This window comes from Chaetodon auriga, chromosome 4 (assembly GCF_051107435.1).
Source record: "Chaetodon auriga isolate fChaAug3 chromosome 4, fChaAug3.hap1, whole genome shotgun sequence".
Taxonomy (NCBI): domain Eukaryota; kingdom Metazoa; phylum Chordata; class Actinopteri; order Chaetodontiformes; family Chaetodontidae; genus Chaetodon; species Chaetodon auriga.
The window spans coordinates 16,895,715-16,913,531 of record NC_135077.1 but is presented as its reverse complement, the minus strand read 5'-3'; the positions used below and the strand labels follow the sequence as shown (position 1 = coordinate 16,913,531).

Here is a 17,817-nt window from a genome sequence, read left to right as displayed (position 1 = left end):
TGTGCAATCTGATTGGTTTTTTGAGTGACCCTGCAGGTTTGAGGGGGAGCGGGCTTCCACTGTTACCACAAAGCCAAAGTTAGAGAAGGACTTACTGACAGTGGTTTCAACTTAGCAGCTGCAAAGAAGGAAGAAAAACAGAGGGGAAGCAAGAAAAGAAAGAGGCAGTATGAGATAGAGAAATTACAAGGAGAAAGAGAGGAGTGATATCCCATAGTGCCTCGGTGGACCTTGTAAAAGGTAGGTGTTACATACTGGAGCTGCTGCAAGGCAAACAACAGGGCTCTCTGCTTGTGCGTCTGTTTGACTGATTTCTAAAAGTAAGCTGATGTCGGACCATTTTTTTAATTTGTGTTTTTCTCAGAAAACTGTGCAGCAAAAAAAAAAAACAAAAAAAACATGTACAAACATGTGTGTGTCTGTGTGTGTGTGAGTGTGTGTCTGTGTGTGCGTGTGTGTGTCTGTGTGTGTGTCTGTGTGAGTGTGTGTGTGTGTGTGTCTGTGTGTGCGTGTGTGTGTGTGTGTGTGTGTGTGTGTATGTGTGTGTGTGTGTGTGTGTGAGATGGTATGTAATCAGTCTCTCTTCTGCCTTTGCTGTTCAGACATGAATAATCGCTCTATCGCCTGGTGGCTGAGACAGATTGGCCTGTCCCAGTACACAAAGACACTAGAGAGTGAATATTATGGTCTGGAGGTATGTGAATGTGCAAAATGCATCTGTATGTACTTGTTGATATGCCCCTTTTCTTTGCTTTAATCTTCAAAATGCTCAATTTCTCTTTCTTCATTTCTCACTCTCCCTGGTTTTGTTTCTCTCCAGGGTTTGCTGAACGTAACAGATGGAGAGCTGAAGGATGCAGGGATAGAGGATGCAACACACAGAGAAACCATCCTCCAGCAGCTTTCAAGGCACCGACAGACACTGGACCCACACTCTGGTAACTCTCACTGGCCACATGCAAGCACTCATGCAAATAAGGGCTGCACAATAATTCAATAAATCATTATCTGTCAAATTAAATGTTCATCAAGTGGAAACATCGTGCTGTATTGCATCCAAAGTCGCATTACTAACCAGGCACAGCAGACAACGAGGCCCCAGAAGCCCAGATTTCACAGATGTAAAGGGGTTCTGTCTAATGTAAAGCATAAGGGTGGAATACGCTTCACTGCGTTGAACGTAAGTTTGAATATTTTGTATGAGATGTTGCATATACTTGCAATATTGTGATATGTATTGATATCTGATATAGTTTTACTTTTTAGGATACTAAAGGCAGTGCAGTATGTGAATATTGGGAAAGATACCGCAACAATACTTACTTTGATACCTTTCTTTGAGTCAGTACACCACTTGTTTCTCTACAACTATTGGCTGGATAATTTTGATGGTCTCCAGACTTTTTCTCCAGCGCCATCATCAGGTCAAAATTTGACTTTGTCCAGTTCTTTGGTTTATGACCAAATACCTACAGAAGTAATGACATTCCCATCAATCTCAGCTGTACTTTCTGTTTGGTACTTATTAGATCCACATTAGACCTGCTTGACATCAGCACGCTAACACTGTCATTATTAGCATGTTGTTAGCATCTAGCTCAAAGTACAGTCTTACAGAGATGCTAGTGTAAAGATTTTTGCTCTTTTTAGATGCTAAATGCTAATGTATCAACACAGGAATCCACACAGCTATTCTTCTTAAATGAAACTCTTCAATCCTTTCACATACTCTATGTTAAAGACTCATGTCAGTCAGTAATTGAAAAGTATTGTTTCAACACCAAGCCATGTTGAAAATGAAAAAATATCCTTAATTAATAATGATTATTGATATTCAACCATACACCCAGTTCTAGTACACCCTGCCACAGTATCACATGTGCACACCGTGTCAAACACACAGATATACAGACTCCATAGCTCACACTTCAGGTTTAAGCACAGACTCTTTGCTCTTAATTTTTTCTTATTCACAGCAGATTTTGTTTACATGCTCATCTCCAATATTAGTTTATTCAAGCTGTTGGTGTGTTCCAGTAAGTATGTTTCTGTCTGATGAAACAAGCCCAAACATAAACTCTTTTATCTTGGAATCATCCTTTTCAACTTGCAGAGAGCAATATCTGTTGAAATCCTTCATGCTTAGCGTGAAACAAGCTGGTTTATCAACTCAAAATGCTACAGAGGATATATTTACTGGCTTCTTCCTGCTTAGCGTAATAGTGAGTAATAAGTGAGGCCTGAAAAACTTTTATCACAAGATAAACAACGTCATTCAAATAGGTGTATTCATGTCATGCAAGACAATTAAAGGAGTAGTTCAACATTTTGGGAAATATGCTCTGTATGTTTGTGACTGAAACCAGGTGGAAACAGCTATCCTGGCTCTATTTAAAGGAGAGTAAATCAACCAGAACCTTTAAAGGTCACATCCTGTTTGTTTCAGCTTCATATTTAACAGACAGACATGACAGTGGAAAGGATTTTCTCTTCTTAAGTCTCTACAAGGAAATTAATATACATATTTTCCAAAATGTCAAAGTTATTGTTCTAAAATGTGGATTTGTCCTCTCAGGTATGCAAATGGAGCGCAGGGTGAGCCGAAAGTACTCCCTGGGATCGTCTATGGATCTGGTGAGACCACAAAGTTGCCCCAACATACTGTAGCGTCACAAATTTACAATTGCACAAAACAATAGACGTCTCCTCGGAACAAATGACAATTGGCAGCTCCAGGACGCACACTATTTGGGTCTGTACCATTTCCTGCAGGTGAAGCTGAGGAAGGATCTGTTTCGTCAGAGCGTTCTGCCCCGCCTCCAGCGCGCTGATAAAAAACACCGCCTTTCAGCCTCCTGCTCCCAGCTCCGCCCCCCGAACAAGGACAACACTATCAGTGAGACAGAGATCTGTCAGGACAGCAAACACAGGTAAGCTGACCCCCAACGGGTGTTGTGTGTGTGTGAGCGCAATAGTCATTGTGTGCCTGTGGGTGCGAGGGATCTACTTTCTCCAGGCTGGAAACTCGTGTTTGGATAATGATTAACTAGCGCCTCATGTCAGAGAGTATAAGGTGAAGGCAAACCCAACAATCATAAATAAGCTGAAAAGATGATATGAATGTTGAGGATAGAACTGCATCATGATCTTACATGAGCGGCTTTTAAAGACCAGCAGCTTTTTGATGACTAACATGGTAACACACCTTGGGACTTTGATATTTTGGCCACACTTCCCCCCCAGTGAGAGGTGAAGACCTGAATGACAAAGGCCAGTGTGTGTGTTTGTGAGTTGGTAATCTAGAAATTCAGGTTTTCACAGAGGAGAAGGTTCACCTCAGCTATAAAAAGAAATGTTTATTTTCACTCTATCCCCAGTGCCATTCAACCATGCAGATAGTTTAGGCTTTGTGTGCTCTGGTTTACAGATATCAGAATCTGAGATTTTTGCCGCCACCAGCAGACAGCTGTCTTTCCAGAGACAATATTCTAATAACTCTGAATAACTGACAGACCACCTTGATCTACTTTCAACTGAAGAAATAGTCCCTGTGGCCAACGAAAAGGTCTGTAGATTATCCAAAGCAATGATCAGCATTGCCTCTGATTCATTACACTCAGATGGGCGCAGAGGAATAAAAACTCTACCTTTCTAATGACTACTGCGCTGAATCACTGGTAAAATAAATCTGAATGCTCACCAGTTTGTACTTTTAAGAATATACTTAATTGTCAAAGAGTTAGGAAAAAAATCCCACTTACCTTTACTGGTTTTGAGCCATGTGGATAGCTCTGATCTTATCTGGCCTGTCTGCCTGAAAAATGACGTACACAATTAATAAATAATCAATGTCCTTCCATCAAAGAATTTTTCAAATCACTTTCATATTTTCTTAAAGAGCATCCCAGCTGCCATTCTATTTGACATTTTACTGAAATTGTGCAGCTGTTATATATGTGAAAAATATCAAAGCACTAAGACTTGGATCAGGAGCAAAAAACATGATCAGGTGGCCCCCAGACCTGTGCCTCCTGATGTTAATTCTCACTGCACATAAACCTGAATTATCGTCATGTGTAGATACTATAAGAGGTACATGAAACAAAACTGTAATGTTTTTCTTGTAATTTGGGTGAAGAAATCCTTTAATCTAGTTGTACAGGCTGTTTCCATGAGAGATAATTGAGTTGTATCCGAGGGGAAATGCACACCAGTTATTCTGCAGGGATATTCGCTTTAAATGCAACTACTGACAAGTACTGTAAGTCCATAAATGGCGGCTGTCAAGTTCAGACACATCTCTGCTCATCATAAATCCCTGAATACTTAAAGCCTCAGAGCTCGTAAACAAAGCTCATAGGCCTACATGAAGTAGTTCCGGTCCTCCGCTCTGATTGGCTGAGACAAGGTCGAAACCTGGTAAAATTACTGATAAATGCACTTGACCGCACAACAGATACATGTCAATGCGCTGTCCCAAAAATCACACGAACTAGAGGCTTTTTAAACAAGGGGTCATGGGAGGAAGCAAGAATTGTAGTCAACACACAGTTATTGATTATTTAAAGATAAATTAATAATGAATTTGTGTGTCTGTCATCGACTAATTACTTCTGGACTTTGCACAGCATCTCTTCTGGCCTGAGTACAGCGAGTTGTGCAATAATTTTCAGTCTGAGTAATAAAAAGATGTACGTGCCGCAGTTTGAAGAGACTAAATCAATGCCATATGGAGGGTTTATTGTCACATTCCACTCTGTATAGCTACCTACCATCTAATGCCGACTGCAGCCAGGTGATGTGTCTGCTCGGCTTGTGTCGGTATCCGAGGAATGCCGGGCAGATAGCGGTGTTTCAGGACCGGGGCCTGGGGCGGGGAGAGGGAGGGCTCGGGAGAACCTGTGTGAACTCGTCCGAAACTGCGCAGGGAGGAGGGCGAGGAGACGAGGGGGCTGGGAGGGACCGGAGAGGAGAAGGCTCGAACACCACGACTTCTACAGCTGCTGTTTGGTGCTGTTAGCTCGGACTTCAAACCGTACAAAACATGTCCGGGACGAGGGAGATGTGACGGGGACTGCCAGGTAGGACCGTTGGCCGCTGCCGACATTATTTTTAAACAACGGATAAGTTCGTTAACTAACGCGAGACTTTGGATCGTTTTTTTTTACCGTTTCCTCGGCAGTTGTTTTAACTTTTCATTTGCTGAACATTTATTCCTACGTTTGACATGTCAAGCTGTTAAAAACTCGCTTTTTAGCCCCCCAAAAAGTCGACAGTCACTTTGGTTACTTTTTGCTACCTGTAGCCTCGGAAGCTAACGTCACCTACCTGTTGCACAATATTGAAGCACTGACACAGACGACAAGGTGATCCAAGCTGGAACCAACGGGACCAATTAAAACAGCCTACAGTAATGGTAGCTATGAGCGCTTAAGTGTCAGATTACACAGGGTTACCAGTTGACAGGTGAAGTTGAATAAAATGGTTTGAAACATAGTTATATGTGGTGTCAGGTTGCATTTCTCAATAGTGGCTCTGCAGCACATTGCACAGGTGTTTCAGTTGTGTTACCTGGGCCAACGCCCCTCCACAGGATGTTGCACAGTCTTATCTCATAAGACACTTTGAAACTGAGATTTATTCATCCGGATGTCTGTGTATTCATGTGTCTGTCAGAGTACATGTTTCCGCTGTCGTTTAATTGTGGGCATCTAGCTGCAACAGTTGCCATATTATTAGGTACACGCAGCCAATTCAGTTTGACACAACAGACCTTAAATGAATGCTACTGTATGAAGGTTATACCTTGGAGTTTCCATTGATATTGCTTTAAAGATGGCTTAATGTAATATTTATGGTCATTTTGTACTGCTTTTAATATTTTATCCATCCCATTTATATAGTAGACTAACTATTGGAGACACCTCACAGTATAACGCAATACACTTCATTATAATAATCTATTTTTTCTTTTTTGTAGTGATAGTAAATTGAATATGACAAAACAAGCAAATTGAAGATGCAACTTTGGGTTTCACTCATAGTAATTTTTCTCCATTTTCTTGACATTTTATAGACCGAGCAAATAATAATAAAAAAAGGGACTGGTTGATAATGCAGCCTAGTGTAGAGTGAAATAAGATGAGGCCTTAGAAGTTGTTTTTTTTCAGAATAGTAAGATTGTGTTGTTTGTTGTGAAACCTGTAAACAAAGAGGTGAGAAACAAACAAAAGAGAAAGGTTGTGGAGAAGGCCCTGCGACTCCAGGTCCAGTGAGAAGGTCAGGGAGTCAGCTGAGGTTATGTTTTTGTGCTATTTATTTCTGGGACTTTGGAGGTTTTCACAACCTTGCAGGACTTTACATTGTACAGCGAGGAACTTCTGTGTTGTGTTGTGTTAGACTGATTCCTGTACTTTTAGAGGTAACGTGTTAAAAGATTCAGTATTTCTCCACTAGAAATTTGCTTCTGGGAGGTTGGAGAGGCCTTTGAAACAGCATTTCAACATTTATGTTTGGAAATTTATATGAAATTTGGTTCTAATCATAATGAATATAGAGACAGAATTTTGAGACAGTGACTAATGCTTTAGTTAGTTGTTTTGTTTATGCCTATAAACTAGAACACCAGAAGTTTGTAGGCCATTGTTGATATCCAGATAACCTTGAAAGAACTGCACAAAATCTTGCAGAACATATAACTGACCAGCAAACTCAATAAATAAAGTGTTAAAAAAAAAAAAAGCAGGATTTTAAAACATTTAGAGACTTTCGGTGCGCAGGGGGTGATGACCTCAGGATTTCCTGTTATAGGTGGATTTGGAAATGAACAGTTTATTTTAAAAGCACCACCAGCTGCGGCCTCCAAGATGATCAGAAAGTTGAATCAACAGCATTTCAACAAAACATGAATTTAAGTAGGATTTTTTGCAGGGCTGTTGTATTTGGCTGAATTCAGTTTTCTCGGTGTACCTAATAAATTGGCCGTTCAGTGTGTGTGTTTGAATGTGTGTGATTTATCCTTCAGTGGATGGCAGTAGTTAAATTTGAGGCCAAAGCTGGGTAAACAAGTAAACCTCATGCCACTGTTTGCGCACATCCCTTCAGCAATCCCCGAACACATGATTTGTTCCACACTGTTTCCGCGTGTTCACACAGAAAGAGAGAGAGAGGCAGACATAGATGTCGATTTGCTAGAATGGGTCATGGTTAATGAGACGGCTGGGAGTTATCTAGTTGAGCCCTGTTGTGAGTTCTCTGAACTGTTCATCTGTGAGTCTTGTGTTTGCAGAGGCAGGAAGGTGGAAGCTTTGGGAGGAAGGAAGGAGGAAAAAGAGGCCGGCTATTAAAAGTCCTTCAGTTTTTTTGTGACGTTAATGACAGACACAGACCTTGGCAGTGGCCTTCCATCCTTGTACTGTTCATGTTCAAAGGAAAAATCAGCACCATCAGCTGTGGTTCCCTTGAGTTTAGTTTAGTACCTCCAAATCACCTCTTTTCTTTTCTCTTGTTTTTCAGCAAGAGAAGGAGTGTCAGCGCATACTTCAGCCAGCTGAAGGTAAGAGGTTAAGCAAACGGCCTTTCTGTCTCTCACTTGCTCTCGAGAGCTGTTTTTTCTTCCTATATATTTTCCTGCAGACCCTTGCACATACAAAATGTGAGCAGAGAAAACACGCAGAGTCACTGTGGTCACGGCTGGGCTGCTTCTGTGTGTGTCGTAGGTGTTTGGTGGTCGGAGAGATATGGAGTTATTGAAGAAGGAGCTGGAGGAGGAGCTGAAGCTCAGCACTGAGGACCTGAGGAGCCATGCATGGTACCACGGACCGCTGAGCCGAGAGGTGCCCGATGAATTATACTGTTCTCTCTGTATTTACATATATTAAAACACTTTTCAATATTAAAGGAATAGATTGGCTGTTAGTTGGGAAATGTGCGTATTTGCCTTCTTGCAAAACTTTAAATGAGAAGATCAATACCACTCTCACCGCCGAATAATTAAATATTAGGCTGGAGCCAGCATCCAGTTAGCTTAGCTTAGCACTTCCTGGATTCTTGTCATCACCCCGAGGTTCCCAGGAAACCAGCAGAGGCTATGAAGCTTCTTTCACAGTGGTCCACAATAAATTAATGGGCACCCGTAGCAGTTCTCACTGTTCACATGTGCAGCTGCATTCAGGAACTTTTCCGTCTCGTCCTTTTTCCACACATGCCATGGTAATAGACAGGGCAAAGGACAGTTCAACAGATAGTGGTAATGTAACATTTATGGATGCCAACTGCAATGAAACTCAGCAGCAGAAGATGAGGCAAGGTCAGATGTTCAGTACATAGGGGAAGCACAATTTTCAGCAAAATGAGCTTTTTTTGGTGCCAGTGTTCCAGACAGCAGCAAATCAATTTCATCCTCTGTGCAGACTGAGAGGAACTCTCTTATTTCTGAATCTGTCCAGTTTCCAGACATTCTCGAAAAAAGGAGCTCATTTGCAGGCACAAAAAAAATTTGTTTGCTTGTCATCAAATCAACCAAACTTGAAAGTCACTGATTCAAATACGCTATCAGCAGAGTCTTTTGATTGGTTCACACGCTCCACATGAAAGTGTCTTTCGTCAGGTGGATGTAACCCTTTACGGGCTCGTCCCTGTAATGTTACTGCTTTCATTCACAAGACAATGTGTGCCAGTATTTTCCCTGAAATGTTACAAGATGTGGAGACGGGATATAGAAGGTACAGATTCACCTGAATATAGATCCCTGCTCCCATTCACACATGACCCCATGCAGCCAATGTTCCTGAACTTTTCAGGGATGGACTACAGGTGTGAAAGGGAATTAAGATGTGATATAACTGCTGTTGATCCAGTTTTTATGCTAAGTCAAGCTAATTGGCTGGTGCCTTTGGTTTCAAACTCTCAGTTGCCAGTTTATTAGGTACAGCTTACACGAATGCAGTTTACCCTATTTATATCAATGAGGGTAGGCTAGATACCAGAAGGGCCTCTAATGCAGTACAGTTCAAACCCTAAACACGAACTGCAGCCTCCAAACGTCGAATCAACAATTCTCTGACACAGTTTAGACAAAACTGAACTCATAACCTTCCAAAAGGAATTATTTTTCACTTTGTGTTTACCATACAAACATGAGAGTGGTGTTAATTTTTTCACCGTAATCTCAGCAAGAAAGCAAAAAAAAGTGAAACAGAAGTGCTGAAATACTGCTTTAAAGTCTTGTGCACAATGGCCAACCTATGCTGGGTCTAAGTCATATGCTGTGTGATGTCAACACACGTGTGAACCTCCATGCCCAGCTGACCCATGTAGCCTGCTGACTTGTCCCCAGGCTGCAGAGTCTCTGTTTGAGAGGGATGGAGACTTCCTGGTCCGGGACTCAAGCTCTGCCCCTGGTGACTACGTTTTGAGCTGTTTTTGGAAGGACGGACCCTTGCACTTTAAGATCATACGAGTGGTCCTTCGTCCCAAAATGGTGAGTCTGAGTCATGTGATCATCAGACCAAAAAACATTGTTTTGTCTGTCAAATACTCACCTCCTGTAGGTTGTGTGGGAGAGTATCTGTTGGACTGTTCCTTTAAAGGCTCTGCTTGATATAATGTGTGTGTGCGACAGGGCTACTCTCGGGAGCTGTTCCAGTTTGAGGAGGATCGTTTTGACAATGTTCCCGCTCTGATCCGATTCTACGTGGGCGGGCGTCGGCCCATCTCACAGGCATCCGGCGCTGTGATCTTTCACCCAATCACGCGGACCCTTCCTCTGCGAGTCATCACCGAGCGACAAGCAGAGGCCGGCAGCAGCAGAAAATACACTGAATCTAACAAAAGACGCAGCCTCAGCTCTACACACATGGACACACTGCAGGTCATCAATCCACTGCTGAGGTGGGAGGAAGTCTGTTGAAATGCACATGCTCATGTACACAGATGTAAATAAATCTGCTGACGGCCTATTTCATGCATGACAGGAGTGGAAGTCAGCCTGCTAACTTGGAGAACGTGGGACGGCGGCCTTCACTTCAGTCTGCACAGTCTGACAGCAACCTACGAACTGGTACATTCTCATAAACCTGTGACCTCCACATACATGTGTCTGTCACCAGGAACACATGATGTCCACTGGATGCAGCTCTCATTCCAGCCGCTGTGCATCCCATGAGCAGATTGTCTGGCTTGCGGCTCTTCTTTCCAATCCCCCGTCTTTATGTAGCAGGCCTATTTTTGCCAGAGAAGCCTTACTCTAATCTCTGAAGCATGAAATTCACTTGTATTTAAATGCTAATATTTGCTGACAGTTGAAATGAAATTTATATTTAATAATGGATTTTCTTTTTCTTTTTTTTGTCTACATGCAGAGAAACTAGTTTTCCCTCTGCTAATATATACATTATTCTGGTGATAAGACAACATGCTCTGGATATTATTTAAAACAAGTACAACTACAGATGATCTGTTGCCACATTGCTTATGAATTAGCCGGAAAGCTAAACAGCTCTAAACAATAATGGATGTGTGACTCCGTGTCTGAAATACTCCCAGTAGACAGTTGACAGAGACATGACTGAGCTGTTGTGAAACCAAAAAGCATCCAGTGGACATTTGGGGTCCTCCTCCTCTCCCGCACAGGAGAGCCTGTATTGTATTCCAGACTTGATTCAAGAGGATATACGAGTTTAGAGCAAATCCCTCATCAGAACACATAGAAAGCTCATTATCTGTTCCTCTTCCTCATCCAGGTGTTCCACCGAGCACTCAGACGGAGGACATCAGCCCCGCCCCCATCTCCCCCGTGTTTCGCACAGGCAGCGAACCCCTGCTGAGCCCCCGACCACGACACACACGCCCCTCCCACCCAGGTAACATGCACACACACACACACACACACACACACATACACACACACACACACACACACACATCTTAATTATTTTATTTATAGGCAGATTTTTGTTTTCTCCACAGCTTTGTTGTTTGGGAATTTTCAGGCCATACATTGATCGTTAGTTCAGTTTCTAAGTTTCAGTGCCCAGACAGGTAAAAAAAAAAAAAGAAAGATACAGAGATACTAATAGTGATAGTAAAAATTAAGTAAAAACAGTTACAGGGCCAAACTGAAGGAGGCTGCCAATGACACACACATGACTCCCTCCTCTGTCCTGCAGGTGGTGGTGTAACTTTGAGAGGTTCAGATGGACAGCTGCACCCCAGAGCTCCCCCTAAGCCTCTCAGGGTCTCTACCATCTTCCCCAACGCCGTCCCTCCTCCACCCACCGACCAGGACTATGACCCCTCCTCCTTCTACGACGAGCTGGTCGTCCAGGTAAAGAACTCGTCAAAAAATCCCTCACAGCTCAGTTGATCGTGTTTGTTTCTCTCATTTCTCTGTTTGGGGAAACGAGGAAGGCCTTACCTTCAGTCAGAGAGTCTATGTCCACTTCCTGTCGTATCCAGGTGCCACAGTCCCGGCGGACAGGCCACGTGGACCGACTGCGTGCAGAGGAGAAGTGGCAGAGCCGCGCCCGCCTCACAGAGACGTCCTTTGGCTTCCTGGAGGCGCAGAAGAACGAAGCATCGCCACAGCTGCCATTGCTGCCGCAGAAGAAGAAGGCAGAAGAAGTGGAAGACTGGCATTTTGAAAAGCCACATGTTAGTATAAGCTATTTTCTTACAGTATACAGTTGTCACATTTGCTTATGAAAGTGTTTTAAAGGACTGCACCAGTGTCTTAATTACAAACCATGAATACTTGATGTATTTGCAGTTCAAACTCATGTGGCACAGTTCCAGCTTTTCAAATGTTCTTTTTTTACCATTCCAGGCAGCCAATGTTTTTCATTAATTTCCTCATAATATGGAAAGTAGAATTTATTGGCGTTGTGTAATCAGTGACAGAGCTGTCGAGTCTGCATTCATTTTTGTCAAAGTTGCGTATTGTTGCAGTGCAGCTCTGCGTTTTCAAATCAGTCTGCTATTAAAATGTGTTGCCACAGAGCTGAACTGATTAGGTGATCAGTCAAACAGCAAAGAATTACTCAGCAACAAGTCTTTTCCTACTATGCCAAAAATTCTCAAATGCCCCCAAAAAATCTGAAATATGACTGATGGGTTTCTTAGTCTTCTTTAATAATAAAGCTGAATAATTTGGAGTTTTGGGCTGTTGGTTGGATTAAAATTTCAGTGACATTTTAATGACCAAACTATGAATCGCTTAACTGAAAATGGAAATAATTGTTCGTTGCAGTTGTATTACCATGCATCAATAATGTAGCATTGCCAAAAATAAATGTAGCCTTAATGTTCATCTGATTGCACAACTCAATAGATTTCATATGAAAGGGAAAGTAAAGTGATTTGTAGTAGATATTCTAAAACATGCACAGCTTAGGAACAGCATAAGAGATAATGTACAGGACTGTAGTTAATATCTGGGTGAATACTCAATGCTGATTGGCTGCAGGGTGTCCATTAAGTCCTGATAATGGATACAACGTATACCTGCAACCACAGCAACATTAAGTGAAACTTTCCACGTTCCTCAGCTTTATGTCTAGATGGACCTTTACTTTTATGAGAGCTGACACTCTCTTGAGAGAATCTAAGCATCGGACTGTATGTCGTCTCTAACCCGAGGCGGCTGAATCACTGATTTACTGTCTTTTGCCACCAGGTGTCAGTGATGCTGCATGTGGCAGCTGTCTGTTATGTAACAGCACAGAGCGTCAGTTCTCTCCTTATGATGTAATATCCTTCTTACACCATCACAGGTGGAGTTGGAGACGTGTTTCCAGCTGGATCAGTTTGAGTCGCTGCTCTTGCCGGAGAACAACAGACCGTTAGAGCCGAGCGTCCTGCTGGCACTCAAAGAGATCTTCAACAGATCGAACGCCAACACCACCGCCCTTCACATGCTCAATGTTGACTGTCAGGTAGCAATCAAACGTCGAACTGCACCAAGTAGATCTTCAGAATCAATATTTCCTTTTGTTATTGCCCGCCTAATAGATGCAGTGCACTATAAAGGTGTAACATCCTATCAGATCAAAAGGAAATAATGTGCTAAAACTACCCTAATCTGAAAGATTCACATCGCTTCAACATGTTCATCTTCATCTTTTCTTTTACTTCTATTTTAAATGCAAAGGGCCAGTGTGGAAGATTTAGGTGGATCTATTGGCAGAATATGGCAGAAATGGATTATGACATTCATGTTTTCATTGGTGTATTATCACCTGAAAATAAAAATTGTTCTGTTTTAGAATGAGCTCTGTAAATCTACAGAGGGAGCGGGTCCTCCTCCACACAGGCCACCATGGTGCACCGCCATGTTGCTATAGTAGCCCAGAATGGACAAATCCAACACTGACTCTACAGAGAGCCTTTTGTGTTTTTATAGAGGAGAGTGAGGCGAGGGGTATTCAGCCGGTTGCGGTTGATAAATATGGATCCTGGTTTATAACATGTTGTCTTTGAGTAAACTCAAGCCCACAAATTGAGAGTGGCTTGAATAATTGCTCAATGAACTGGACACAAAGCCTGAAACGCCATTGATTTGTTATTGTTGTGGTACTGCAGGTGGCACGCATCGTTGGGGTGACTGATGAGCAGAAGAGGATTATGGGAGTCGGATCAGGCCTGGAGCTTGTCACTTTGCCGCACGGACGGCAGTTACGACAGGATTTGTTAGAAAGGTGCATGCAGCTGAGCTGACACGCTTTGTACACCTTAAGACGGATGGATGAATAGATAGATTCAGAAGCTGGTTCAGCCACGTTGCAAGAAAACACATTTCCTCACTTATTCCTAGTGGTATCTAACCATGCAGATATCTGTCCATCTCTGATTGCTGATGTGATAGCTGAATTATGTTTGGGGTACCAAATTCCAGAATCAGCGTCCTCTTCACTGTGGATAATACACAGGAAACACTTTAGGATTATACAAATCATTTTCAATTCTTTGAACACCGTAAAATTACATTCACCTCTGTTGGACTGGGTTGGTTAGATGCCACTAGTGGGAAGTGAGAAAACTGTCCCTCATCAGCTGCCTTATTCAATGATCAACCCACTCACACACACACACGCACACTTCTGAACCATTAATTTTTCATTTTTTAGGCATCATCTAATCGCACTGGGAGTTGCAGTGGACATCCTGGGTTGCACAGGGACTGTGAGCCAGAGGGCAACCGTTTTACATAAATTCATTTTATTGGCTCAGGCCCTGAAAGAACACGCCCACAACCTCTACTCCTTCTCGGCGGTGATGAAGGCTCTGGAGATGCCACAGGTGGTGTAATTGTGACAAAGACATGCTTCCTCTATGCAGCTGGTTGAAGTTTTCTAACACTCTTGGTATGTTTGTGTGTGCACATGTGCAGGTAACGCGACTGGAGATGACATGGCGAGCGCTCAGGAGGAACCACACAGAGACTGCAGTTTTATTTGAGAAGAAACTCAAGCCCTTCATGAACTCGCTGAACGAGGGAGACGGTGAGTGATGGTGTTTAAGAGAGAAACACAACGCGCGACTTTTCAGACAGTTTGTTTGTCTCCAATGTACAATCAAACAGATGGAGAGAAACGACGCGGATGAAATTGATCTCATTCCATCACTTCAGACAGTTTATCAGAGTTTCCACGCATCCCTCTGGAACCACAAAAGGCTTTATGCAACTTTTTCACATGTGCAGTTTTACTCCCCGAGACCTATAAACAGACTTTGATGTGTGAAATCGGCACAGTTCTCCTTTAATAGAGTTCTGGGGGGAAAAACACCTGTTACTCCAGACAGGTTAAAACAAGTGCTGTATAAATAGCACTGTGACCCAGTTTTTAAGTAGTGAATGTGTTGCATTCAGTCTTACATGAAGTGTGTGTTGACATATTTCCTTTGTAGAGTCCGTAGTCCACGGTCCCACAGCTGTGCCACACCTGGTTCCTCTGCTGATGGCGATGGAGGGCGAGGACCCGGTGGAGAACAGTGAGCGAGGCTGTCAGCTTCTCTACAATGTCCTCCAATCAGCTCGCAGTGCTGCGCTGCATGCACAAGATTATCAGCAGCACGCACACTGTCTGCTCACAGGTACTGTATGCATGTGTGTCTCCTTTCACAGACACAAGCACAGACCATGGACATCATGCAAGAACATTACTTCACATTATTATCTCTGAATTTCATCACTTACGGTATCTGATTCTATCACATGTCCATCACACTGCTTGCGCAGGAGACTGGGAGCCAATCCCTGAGCTGCTGGAGGCTTTCCGGACAGAGTTCGCCCTGCGGCTGTTCTGGGGTCAGTCGGGGGCAGCGGCTTCCAGAGAGGAGCGCTACGAGAAGTTTGACAAGATTCTTTGTGTCCTCTCCGATAAGCTGGAACCCGTGGAGATCACCCCACAACAACCTGACCCTCTAACCTGAGCCTCAGGGCCTGTTTCACTAAGCGGAAGGTGAAATCAGAACTTTCTTCATGAGAGGAAAATGAAAAGCAGAGATGAAAGTGAAATTTTTTTTTACATTTTTTTTTGAGGCTTGGTGTATTGCGGTAGCCAAGGCAGAGCTCTCACTCCTGAGATACACAAACTTAAAGAAAAGTTATTTTTAAGATACGAGAGACTGACTTGTCAAAAGACATCTTAACTTATAAAAGAATGACGTATACCTGGGATGTGTGGGCTATGGGCAGCGCTTTCATGTGAGAAGAGCTGTGTTGGATTCATTTTCCTTTTTCAGGAAATCTGAAATTGTTTACCCAAAAACTAGCATCTGTTTACTTTTCAAATGTACATTTGTCATACCCCTCATGCTTTATCAAGCCACAGCACTTGTTTGATACTTGAGACTCCAAAGGACCAACATGAACAGTTTGTATATGAACTGCTGCTGTAAGAGAGCACACTGGAAATAGTTTTTTCATCAGTGTTACTGATGCAGTAAATGTATGTTTTTATTTTTTGCTGGCAGTTTTTGCATATTTCTCATAAATGATACTGTAAAGAAACAAAAACACAAGCAGTGCCTTTTCTTTTCACTTTATGAATCAAATGATATATGTCAGTACATTTTCTTTTTAAAAATGCATCATACAGTAATAATACCCCCTAAATGTTGAGAAAACATCTACTAGTGCAGGACAGTGTGGTAGAGAAAGAGATGGGTAAACCTTACGTGGCTCAGTAAGAGAGAGGTTTTCAAAAATGTGTTCTGCTAATTGTTCGTTCGCTCAGATGTTTGAGCGTCGCTGTGCGGAGTTTGACACTAGAAGGCCGTTTTCAAACGGATCTGCTGAATGAGGAAAGTTTCTCTGTAGGCATGAACAAACGATCATGATGTGGAAAGTGCACCTTCACTGAAAATGAGCTTTTCATTATATTCACAGATTCTGGATTTTTCAATGAGGGAGAAGGAAGGGTGGAAAAAAAAATTTATAATTTTATATGCTTGGAGTGGATATTTAAACACTCCTATCAGATTTTGAAAAGTGCTTAAACATTTATTTTACTGTCCATCACTCTTGGCAGTGATCCAGGGAGGAGCTGGATCTAAAAAATTTCCTTCCTGGTGTCATTAATTCTTTTACAATTTGGCTGAACTGGTCATTTGGGTCTCAGGTCAGAATAACTGACAAAGGTTTTTTAAAACAAAATGTTTCAGAGCATGTTAGAAGGACAAATAAGGGTGAGATTCAGAGGTCTGTACGCTCAGTGTATTAAAACAGGTGCTTAAACCAAACAAAACCAGTATACATGTAGGAAAGACATAAAACCCATCCAAGAAGAACCAGTTGATGACCAAACTGTGACCAGTCCGCCACTTATTTTGCAAAGTTGAAATTCAAAAAGTGAAGATGACTAAAAACTGCTTGTTATCTCTGAAGCTGCAACCTAAAATATGCACGGTTCACCAAATATTTGTGCCAGGAATTATACTGTAGCAGGGTAAATGCTGTATCTTTACTTCAGATTGAGTTTTGATCTTTATTGCTATTCTGCCCCTTCCTTTGTTTTTTACCCATCAAGTCTTTAAATTCACAAAAACATTGCAAAGCTTCCTTGCAGTAGACATACAATCATATACAACCTTGATTCCAAAAGAGTTTGGACACAAAAATAAAACATTATGTGATTACTTGCTAATACTTTTTGACATATACTCAACTGAAAAGAGCACAAAGACAATATATTTGATGTTTGGCCTCATCAGCTTCATTGATTTTCGTAAATGTCTGTTTATTCTGAATCTGATGCAGCAACACGCTTCAAACACGTTGTGACAGGAGCAACTAAAGACTGGGAAAGATGTGGAATGCTCCAAAAACACCTGTTTGGATCATTCCACAGGTAAACAGGTTGATTGGTAACAGGTGATAGTGTCATGATTGGGTATGAAAGGAGCATGGAAAGGCTCAGTCGTTCCCAGCGAGGTTCACCACTTTGTGAACACATGATTGGATAAAGGAGATTACTACATGGACTCAGGAACACTTTATCACTGAACACGCTTTGTAAATGGTTGGATTCTTTCTATTTATGTTTTACACAGCATCCCAACCTTTTTGGAATCAGGGTTGTATCGTAGAGTTTCAAGGTTAGGCTCACAAAGCCTGTTCATACTGGCCATTAAAAGGTCCCTTCATCGAGTGCTTCCAATGTAAGTGATCGGGGACAGACTCCAGAGCCCGTCTTCTGTGTAAAAATGCATCTTAGGCTAATATGAGGCTCCAGCAGACTGAGTTACTCATATCAAGTTAGTTTGAAATTCCTCTTTTCCCCCAGACAGTGTTTTCCTGCTGAGTTCTAATGGCAGGAT

The 17,817-nt window shown here is 42.3% G+C and overlaps 1 protein-coding gene across 2 annotated transcripts; it reads left to right on the top strand.

The window, feature by feature from the left end:
* Positions 1–114: 114 nt before the first annotated feature.
* Positions 115–17,800, top strand: sh2d3a (SH2 domain containing 3A). 2 transcript variants are annotated; one of them, XM_076729160.1, is made up of 19 exons: positions 115–240; positions 603–694; positions 821–938; positions 2,576–2,634; positions 2,773–2,930; positions 7,516–7,555; positions 7,719–7,835; positions 9,338–9,481; positions 9,623–9,891; positions 9,975–10,060; positions 10,743–10,862; positions 11,169–11,326; positions 11,458–11,652; positions 12,771–12,932; positions 13,579–13,694; positions 14,124–14,295; positions 14,387–14,498; positions 14,905–15,090; positions 15,236–17,800. In XM_076729160.1, the coding sequence occupies exons 2-19, from the start codon at positions 605–607 to the stop codon at positions 15,427–15,429; spliced, it is 2,496 nt and encodes an 831-aa protein (XP_076585275.1). In that variant the 5' UTR covers positions 115–240; positions 603–604; the 3' UTR covers positions 15,430–17,800. The 2 variants fall into 2 exon arrangements, with proteins under 2 accessions (XP_076585275.1, XP_076585276.1); XM_076729161.1 differs by lacking the exons at positions 115–240; positions 603–694; positions 821–938; positions 2,576–2,634; positions 2,773–2,930 and adding an exon at positions 5,044–5,081.
* The last annotated feature ends 17 nt before the right edge of the window (positions 17,801–17,817 follow it).

What these genes read in the sequence shown, in the direction of transcription:
- sh2d3a (XM_076729160.1), top strand. Translation starts at nt 605, where the DNA reads ATGAATAATCGCTCTATCGCCTGGTGGCTGAGACAGATTGGCCTGTCC. An exon ending in GTGAATATTATGGTCTGGAG is followed by an intron (nt 695 to 820) that starts GTATGTGAATGT and finishes GTTTCTCTCCAG; the next exon opens with GGTTTGCTGAACGTAACAGA. An exon ending in ACGGACCGCTGAGCCGAGAG is followed by an intron (nt 7,836 to 9,337) that starts GTGCCCGATGAA and finishes ACTTGTCCCCAG; the next exon opens with GCTGCAGAGTCTCTGTTTGA.